This window comes from Xiphophorus couchianus, chromosome 5 (genome assembly GCF_001444195.1).
Source record: "Xiphophorus couchianus chromosome 5, X_couchianus-1.0, whole genome shotgun sequence".
NCBI lineage: Eukaryota > Metazoa > Chordata > Actinopteri > Cyprinodontiformes > Poeciliidae > Xiphophorus > Xiphophorus couchianus.
In genome coordinates this window covers 32,257,172-32,266,555 of record NC_040232.1, presented here as the reverse complement: position 1 = coordinate 32,266,555, position 9,384 = coordinate 32,257,172, and the positions used below count along the sequence as shown (strand labels likewise).

General features: G+C 40.4%; 1 protein-coding gene across 1 annotated transcript; it reads left to right on the top strand.

The window, feature by feature from the left end:
• Positions 1-1,670: 1,670 nt before the first annotated feature.
• Positions 1,671-5,864, top strand: nansa (N-acetylneuraminic acid synthase a). The gene is made up of 6 exons (XM_028018885.1): positions 1,671-1,922; positions 2,785-3,000; positions 3,085-3,184; positions 3,981-4,135; positions 4,618-4,884; positions 4,991-5,864. Exons 1-6 carry the CDS (start codon positions 1,791-1,793, stop codon positions 5,198-5,200), a joined length of 1,080 nt encoding a protein of 359 aa, XP_027874686.1. The 5' UTR covers positions 1,671-1,790; the 3' UTR covers positions 5,201-5,864.
• Positions 5,865-9,384: the final 3,520 nt, after the last annotated feature.

Here is a 9,384-nt window from a genome sequence, read left to right as displayed (position 1 = left end):
GACAAGAGACAGAAAAAAAACCACACAATTTGATCAAAAACACATTGTAACGTTTTTTTTTTACTTTCAGTGAAAACTAGTATTTCATTCAGATCTGGCATTGTTTGTCTGAAAGACTGGCACAAATACTGATGAAAGGACAAGCTAACTTATTTGGAATCAGCAAAGAAAAACACAATAAGTATTTAAAATACAAGTAGGTTTCTCATGCAAGCAGTCAAGACCAGTTTCATCTTAAATAGATTAACTTTTTCTCTTCCCTCATTTATTGTCCTGCACTTCCACTGATGTGTTGTTTCTGTTGCATTAATGTGTAAAGAAGCCGACCAAGTGTCGATGGCTGCTTTAATTATGGCTGACTGGGGCATTCATAGAGTCCTAAAGGAAGTTATGAATCCTGTGCAGTCCTTTGCTCCTGCGCAGAACATTGCTAAGACAGAGTGTTTGTACTTATTCCAAATGTACAATATAACGGAGAAGCCATTATATAGTGACAGAAAAGTAATGGCACGGTGTCCTTTGTTTCTCTTTGTTGGAGTTATGTTAAACTGTACATGTTTAGTAGGTGGGTGCAGACGTCTTGACAAGCCAAACAAATATGAACAACATGCAAAAGAGACACAAATCTATAATCTAATTTATGAGAAAACAAAACAAACAAAATAAGTTATTATTTTGCACTAGTGGTCTTTATTACCTCAGTAGCTACACAGGAATGACAGAGAGAAAAGGGGAAGGCATGGCATAAAGGAACTAAACCCTGGACAGCTGCAACTAGGAGTGTAACCTTAGTATGTGATGCAGCTGTTCTTCCACTGAGCCACGAGACATAAGAAGGATTTTTTTATTAGACACCAATGTTGGGGGAAAAGAAGGAAGTGAAAAATCTAGGGGGAGTTTTTTCTTTGTTTGTTTTATTTTTATTTTAAAATCAGAACTAGGTCGAAGCACCGAGTTTCTTTAAATCAAGACTATAACCCACCTGTTTAGAGTTTCCTTTGAACCATAATAAGTCATAAATAATAAGTAGAATTTTAATTTTATCACAGTAAAACTAGTGTAGCCAGCAAACAGCAAAAGACATGCAAATTTAATTTATACAGTTTTTTTTACCAACCCTCCACCACCACCACCACCACCCTTTTCTCAAATGAATAGTTAGTATTTTAATACAAGACTCAAACATTGGTTAGTTTCTGCTAAGAACATTGAAACAACTAAAACATGAACTTCGTGACGTTTTTTCTAGGTCAAGTAATCTGGAACAAAAAAAAAGTGGAAACAAAAAAAAAATGAACATGTTTTTGTTCATTTTTGACAGTAGTATTATGTTTTAATGATTTTAAACAGAATACCAAATGAAGTCATGTTTTGCTCATTTTGCTTTTGACCTAGCAACCATTCATTCATTCATTCATTCATTCAATCGTAGCAACAAAAAAACAACAACTCCCCCCCCCCCCCCCATTTCTGCTTCTTTTTTTATATTTTCAATAGTTATTATAATATAATATATATATATAGTTTCAATAATATTAATATTTGAGACAATCAGCTTTAAATTTTTGTCATAATTTTGCTTAAAGATAAAATAAAATCCTGAATGGCCATGCTTTTACTTTGAAAACCCTTCCGGCTGCTACGTGGAACACGTACGCTCTACAAAGGCGGAAGTAGTTCCTGAACGCAAAGCACTCCACTCGGTCGGGTTAGGCTGCACTGCCAACTGAGAGCACGTCCTGCTGTCCGCGCTCTTCTTTCACAGATTGTCACCATCCAGCGCCACCAAGATGCCTCTGGAGTTTGAACTGTGTCCCGGTCGGTCCATCGGAGGAGAACATCCGTGTTTCATCATAGCCGAGATTGGACAGAACCACCAGGGAGACCTCGAGATCGCCAAGAAGATGATTAAAATGGCAAAGGTGAGTGAAAGTTTGCTTTGTTTGGAAGGATTTGAGTGCAGGCTAATTATTATCAGCTCTTTCACGCTTCGGTTTTTAGCTGATCTAATAATAGAAATCAGTGGGAAAAGTGGAGTAAAGCATTGGCGAGTTTTTATGAATGGAGGATATTAGCTAAACTGATAGAGACGGTGGATTTAATATCTGGTTGGTTCACAATAATGAAGTTGTCACGCAGAGTAATCCTGTAAGTTTCAAACTGTGTCTCTCCTTCCTGGCGCGCTGCACCTGTAAGGACGCTGACAGGTTCAGGTGTGGCGATCATAAAGGGCCAGTCTGAGCGCCACACATCACTGCTGTGTGTTTTGTACTAGTTTAACCAGTGCGGGTCTTTCTTTCTTTCTTTCTTTCTTTCTTTCTTTCTCTTTGATCGAGCTCCATGCTTCATTCCATGTGGTGGAATTAATTCTGACATTAATTCATGATGGATTAGACGACATGCTAACAGTATTCCTAGCAGTGATATAAATCATTGAATAGTGGTTTAAAGAGTGTTTCTAATACTGTAATTAACAAATAATTGGCATATAAATATTTAAATCCATTTTATTTAATGCATAAATTTTTCACTTTTTAGAAAAATATTGAAGTTAATATTTGTTGGATCCCCAGTTAAGTATAATATATAATACATATATTCGTACTAGTGGAAGTGTGTGTATTACACCTTCCAAACTACAACCGTTGCCCAAATACCTGTCCTCCAACAATCTATGCTCTTTAAAACAAACAAACAAAAAAAAACTTTTTACATAAAAGCATAGAAACATTTTTGGTTCAAAGTTAAGATATCTGATGTATTTTCACATATTCGCCAAATCAGGACTGCGGTGCTGACTGCGCCAAATTCCAGAAGAGCGAGCTGGAGTACAAATTCAACAAGCGAGCCCTGGAGCGTCCGTACACCTCCAAGAACTCCTGGGGCAAAACCTATGGCGAACACAAGCGCCACCTGGAGTTCAGTCATGATCAGTATAGGGAGCTGCAGAAATACGCTGCAGAGGTGGGGATCTTCTTCACGGCTTCGGGGATGGATGAGGTAAGACGGGTCTGAGTTCCGAGGGTTACTTTCTTATTTGAGCTGCTCGGTCATTTAACTGCAGTTCTGGCCTGCGTCCTTTAGATGGCAGTAGAGTTTCTCCACGAGCTCAAAGTGCCTTTCTTCAAAGTTGGATCCGGAGACACCAACAACTTTCCTTATCTGGAGAAAACGGCCAAGAAGGGTGAGACCGTCACCTGCTGCTTCAGGCTGAGGCTTTGGGTGTGATAGGAGAGAGACGTTGCTCAGGTTTCGAGGAATGTTGAAAGCAGTTGTTTCTTAGCAATGTATGCAGTGTATACAAACAAAACCAAGCTGACAAGAAAAGTCACAGAAGAAGAACTATTGTTTGCTACTGCCACATCTACTATCCTGTAATGCTTGTTTTATGAAGGGCAAAATTTTGAAAAACAAAGTTCCTAAACGGCTGAAAAGATAACGTGTAAACAGCAGAAATTTGTTAATTTTTCATTTTGTTCACTTTTTCTCATCATTTTCAGGTGTACCTCAAAAACTGACCATTTTACGCAAACAAAATAGTCTTGATTTATTACTCATTTCCTAATATTTTGCTTTTAAGAAGCATAAGAAGGTCGTGGGAAATGTTTTTGTCTGAGCCACTAAGCTCTAACCTCTTCAGTCATCAAAATACCCGTAAACTAAACAAATTTTTGCTGAATAGATTTTTTTTTTTACAAAGACACAATATGTTCCTTCTAGTTATTCTCATGAGACAAGCAGCCTATATTGTACAGTAGGCAACACAGAGGAACTCGTTTTTCTTCTTCTTACTTTCAATAGAAATAAAAATAACAGTTTGATATTCTTATTTATATTAAAAGAAAGCAACCACTTTTAAGTTCCTGGTCTTTCTTATTGCAGCATATTTGTTTCTTGGTGAAATCAAAGTCCTGGACCTCAGCAGCCTTAAGGAGCCACGTAAGCCTTTTATAAGGACGTTCTCCTGTCGTTTGCGCCAGGCCGTCCCATGGTGGTGTCCAGCGGGATGCAGTCGATGGAGACGATGCGTCGCGTCTACAAGACGGTGAAGCAGCACAACCAGAACTTTGCCATCCTGCAGTGCACCAGTGCGTACCCTCTGGAGGCTGAAGATGTCAACCTCAGAGTCATCACGGTGAATGAATTTTAGTTTTTTTTTTTTCCTATGTGTCCACTTGTGACATTTGGGTGGGGAGATACAGATGATGTGAAACAAAGATGTTAAATTGTAAAAATACTGCTTGTTTTTTTTTGCTATGCTGCACACGGTGACGCTTTACAACCACAGACTTCACTGTGTTTGTAGTTACTTTATTCAGAGTTTGCGTGAAGTAACACAAAGTTACGCATAATTGTCAAGTAGAAGGTAAATGATGCCTTCATTCTAAATGATTAGTTTTTCCTGATTAATATCATAGGCCTCTTTTGTTAGTTTATCATGTAAAAAGTCAGTAAAATGGATGAAAGTTTGCAACCAGGAAAAAAAAACTAAAAGTGTTTTACGTATGGATACTTTTGCGAGGGACTATATTGGAGAGTCTGAAGAAAGCAACAGGCGTATCAGACACAATACATGTTATCAGTCGAGAACAACAGTGTTTCTGTTCTTCACCGCAGGAATACCAGAAGGAATTTCCCGATATTCCCATCGGGTATTCCGGTCACGAGTCTGGGATCAGCATCTCGGTGGCAGCTGTGGCTCTGGGAGCGAAGGTCATCGAGCGTCACGTAACCTTGGACAAGACGTGGAAGGGGAGCGACCACGAGGCCTCGCTGGTCCCCTCTGAGCTGGCGGAGCTGGTCCGCGCCGTCCGTCTGGTGGAGCGGGCGCTGGGAAGCGGCGCCAAGCGGATGTTGCCCTGCGAGAAGGCGTGCCACGACAAAGTCAGTGTGACCTTTTCCTCTGCGATGAGACGCGCAAAAGTTTGGCGGCAAAGAACGTTTTCATTATCTGTAACAACGTTGCTCCCTGTCGTTACTTGTCCTCCAGCTGGGCAAATCCGTGGTCGCCAAGGTGAAGATCCCCCAGGGAACGGTCCTGACGCTGGACATGCTGGCGGTGAAAGTGGCCGAGCCCATGGGCGTCCCGGCAGAGGACATCTTCCAGCTGGTTGGGAAGACGGTGACGGAGCAGGTGGAGGAGGACGACAGCGTCCTGCCGGAGGTGGTGGACAGCTACGGCAAGAAGGCCAAGTGCTGATCACAGCAGACGGTTGAAGCTTGTTCCAAATAAAAGGCACTTATTTCTTGAGGTTTATTTTGGGGTTTTTTTTTATTCTAAATGGAATAATCTGGATGTTCACACATTAAGTACGAGGGTAATTTTACTTCCTAATCATAAATTGGAAAGTGGAGTAAAATAGCTTAAATCTTTTGATGGATGATTAAAAATATATATTTTTCAGAAAGTGGTCTTAACGCGAGATGTTTTCTGGGTGTCCTCATTTCTTGTCGGTGCCTTCAGAAGCTGCCAACCAGCAGGTGGAGCTGTAAGGAAAAACATTCTTTGCACTGAACCTTAACCCTCCACTGCAAGAAGAAAGTCACGTTGAGCCCATGGAGAAGCTTTGATCATTTCATTCAGACTGCTGAGATCAGAGCCTGTTAGCTCAGCAGGCACTGTACTGTCCATGCAGCTTTTTAGGGTGTAACAATTAAATAAACACAGACCTGATTTAAAAAAAAAAAGTTTTTTAACTGTTATTCTTTTTCCCTGTGTGTGTGTCTCTGGTACTCCTGTTATAAATCTGCCTGAAAGTATAATTTCCCTTTGCCAAAAACTTTAGCCCAGGTGTTTTTGACGCATTTGGGTCTGAGTTGTGTCTTAAAGAAAAAACCTTCTAATAAAATCTTGGCAAATATTAGTGTTGTCCGTTTCTCATATCGAGTATTTTGGTCATAAGTCTGGTAGTGATATAAACGCTCGATTTGGATTTTTACCATCCAGACATAAAGCATATTTTATTTTTGACATATGTGCTATAATAAATTTAACATACTTAATTTGCTTGTGTGCTACCGTAACATCTGAATTTGTTACCCTGCGAGGCTAAATCTTCCTTTTGGTGCAAAACCCTTTGGAAATATGTGAGACATTTTCCACATTTGAACACTTTTAAGATGTCAAGTTTCAACTTTGCATTAATGAATATAATAAGCCAATCAAAGATGACAGAAGTAGCAAGTCATGCTTAACTTCCAACCACATCACAGTAGTTTGTATGAAAGGTATCAGATGCAGTGTAGATTTGGGATATTTTAAATCCCTCTACTGCAAATTAAAAGGCAAATTAATCTAATCTTTTGTTACTTAAAACATCTATTTACTAATATGTGACATATTTTCACTGATTGATAAATCATAGAACAGGAGCTAATTGCTCTCTAAGCATCTTGTTTCTATTGGTAATAAGAACTCATCACCCAAGGCTCAAGAGTAAAATCACCAGGAGTTTCTGGTTAAATCAAAGAATACATTTGTCAAATTTTTATTGCATCTCACTGTGGATATTTCAGTCCAGCTGCAGAGCGTGACCCCTCTGTAGCTGGAATGCACTCCCTTATTGGAGGACCACCACCACCCCGGTCCGCCAATCCAGAGGAACTGCCCCCGATGTCCACGCAATATTGCAGAGTCACCCAGGTGCTTGACTTGACGGCGTCGTTTAAGTCACATGTGTTGTCACTGATCAACCCCTTCATCCTGAGAATTATTTAGGTCATCGCCATCTGTGAGTCGCTTACTTACCGGAGTAACATGTGAGATGAAGCCTATCAGATGAGAGGTCAAATCTATTTAAGAACCGAGAAAGAAAGTCATGCTGCCTTCTGCCGAGGCATCTTCTAAGACCCGTTTGCAAGGAAGCTGAACCGAGTCAGAGGTTTGTTTTGAGAGCTTGATCACTGTCTTTCTGTCTGTAATGTTGCACCTAAACATTCTTTAATTCGCAACATTCGTGAAAAGCAAGAACCTCAGATAAAAACCCTTGACATTAAAAACCTGTGTGGTTCTTTGTAATCAGTCATAGTAATATAAGTGGGATGAGCTCATTTAACAGTCAGCTCTCATGAGAGGAGATAAAGACCCATTATATTGATCTATCTGATTACCTCAGCTATCCGTCCTCGTAGAAATAAGGTCCCTCCCTTTCTCCATATAACTTAGCAGCTATTTAAAGCAGAAGCTTTGCTCGGTAAGCTGCTGCTGATCCCAGCTTGCAAAGGGAACATCTTTCATTCTGACTTTCTCTTTCTGGGAGTCCAAATAAAACCTCGTCTGGCTCTATTGAGTTTTTTTAACAGAACTAAACCAGAGAGTCTGATAATGGGAAACCCCATGCACAATGACAGATTCACTGTATGATCTTACCTACCTCTTGAAACGTCAATAATTTTGCATTTGTGCAATAAGCTGAGATCCTCTTAAAGCCAGCCACTTGAGTTTGACTACTTGAGTATTTGTTGATGTAACAAAAGTATATGAGATAGACCGTGGTGCTCTTGTGAAGGTTTCTTCTGCTTTAGTAACTTGAAGTTTGCCTAAGATGCACCGCGACCATAACCAGTGTGAGGTTTAGGTCAGCTTGCTTGATTGTGTAACTAGTTTAGCCCGTTCAGAACAGTACATGGTGCTTAACATAGCAGATTACAACCTACATTCATCACGGCTGAGGTTAAACTCTACAGTCCCCAACTAAGTGTGTCCTCGGGTCATGTCTCGTTATTTCACAGTAGCAAAAGTGAAAAATGAACTACAGAGAGAGGAAGGGTAAAAAGGGTATTTGTAGTTTTCCATTGTTGTTGTGAGATAATCTCTCGGACTCCAGCCGGCATGAAGGAAACTTACCAACAGAAGTTAGAAGTTAGAGAAATTTGTTGGAGAAAACTAACTGGAGAGTGGTGAAGCTTTTCAGTGTTGGATGACATGGAGGTGCTGTTAGCGTTGGTCCATTGCAGCAAGAGGGCTCAGGGTTTTGCATCACTCCCACAGGTGGAGTTTGCATTTTCTCCCAGTGAATATATGTGTTGTGTTCAGGTGGCCAAAATATTCCAGGATATGTCTGATAAACCACCTTTAAATTGCCATTTGATGAGTATTTGCATTCATGGTGATCAGTTTTGCCTGTTTTTGTTGTCCTGATTGGTGAACTGCTCTGGGTGCTCCTCTCACATTTCAACCATTGAAAACAGACACTAACACCCAGAAATACAATGGATCGGTGAATTACTTGGTTTTCAGAAACACTTGTGCTCAGTTTTTAAAACTCTAGTCCATATTTTTCTCAGTCTGTTGATGTTAGAAACCTGTCATAGACCATTGGCTGTGCTAAAGTGATGCGCCATGAAACAATATGGAAAACTTGGTTTTCCACGTTCATACAATCATTTACTAGCTTGTAAATCATATTTACAAAGGTCACATTCCTAATAGTTTACAGTCTTTATTTGTTCAAGACAATGACTAGAATGAAGCCAAGAGCGGTCAACCCTGGTAGGGTTTCCAGTGGCAAATCCTAAGAGCGATTCAAATATTTTGACTCTCTTCTGGAGTCAGGCCTTTGGGGTAGTTTGTTGATGCTTTCTGGTAGTCAAACCAGGGCTCCTGGTGCTTGACCTGCCTCTGCCAAACAAAGGCCCCCTACAAGTTGGCCCAACAACTTAAGAAGAAAAGTTTAGGCTTTGTGCCACACAGGCTGGATGTCACCAGCTTGTGTGACATCCAGCTGCCACAATCAAGTTTTCTATTGCTTTTGGTCAAGACAATGCTCTGTTTATTGGCACCTTTTAGTAAAGATATGTGTGAAGGGGACAAACGAGCTATCTGGCATTTTGGGTGAAGAAAAAATAAATGTGCTAGACTGGAGGCGTGCCCAGGGAGTTTCTCGCCTCTCATCCAGTGACAACAGCCGCCAGCTGCCCTCCAACCCTGAAAGGATGGACGGTATAGACCATAACTGAAGCTCATAAAATCCTTTTCTGACAACATGCAATAAATGAGAGAATTTACTGAGGTGCTGCTTATAAATTATATTTTTAATTAGGTCATAATAGGAAATGAAGAGATCACATGGGAGTTTAAAATATTTGCTGGTTGGATCAGAATGTGTCAGAACTGTTGTGCAACACATCATGTTGGATTGTCTGCAGGGAGCAGGTGTTGTACTCAGAGCCAATTACAGGCCAGAAGGATGTAAGAGACAGGAGGGAGGGTGAGGTCATTCCCAGAAGCTTGATATTTATAGCCAACATGTAGCACAATCATGGTTCTGTCTGAATGAACATAAGTGATGCTAAATTTTGATTTGTTTAAGAAAGAAATGTTTGGCTTTTGCAGTTCAAACTCCCCAGACCCATGGCGTGTTTCTCAAAAGGTGTTTGGTGTAG

Bases quoted from the DNA above. Each gene is read 5' to 3' on its own strand.
- nansa (XM_028018885.1), top strand. From the start codon at position 1,791: ATGCCTCTGGAGTTTGAACTGTGTCCCGGTCGGTCCATCGGAGGAGAA. The intron at 1,923-2,784 runs GTGAGTGAAAGT...TCGCCAAATCAG, and splicing joins AGATGATTAAAATGGCAAAG to GACTGCGGTGCTGACTGCGC. The intron at 4,136-4,617 runs GTGAATGAATTT...TCTTCACCGCAG, and splicing joins TCAACCTCAGAGTCATCACG to GAATACCAGAAGGAATTTCC.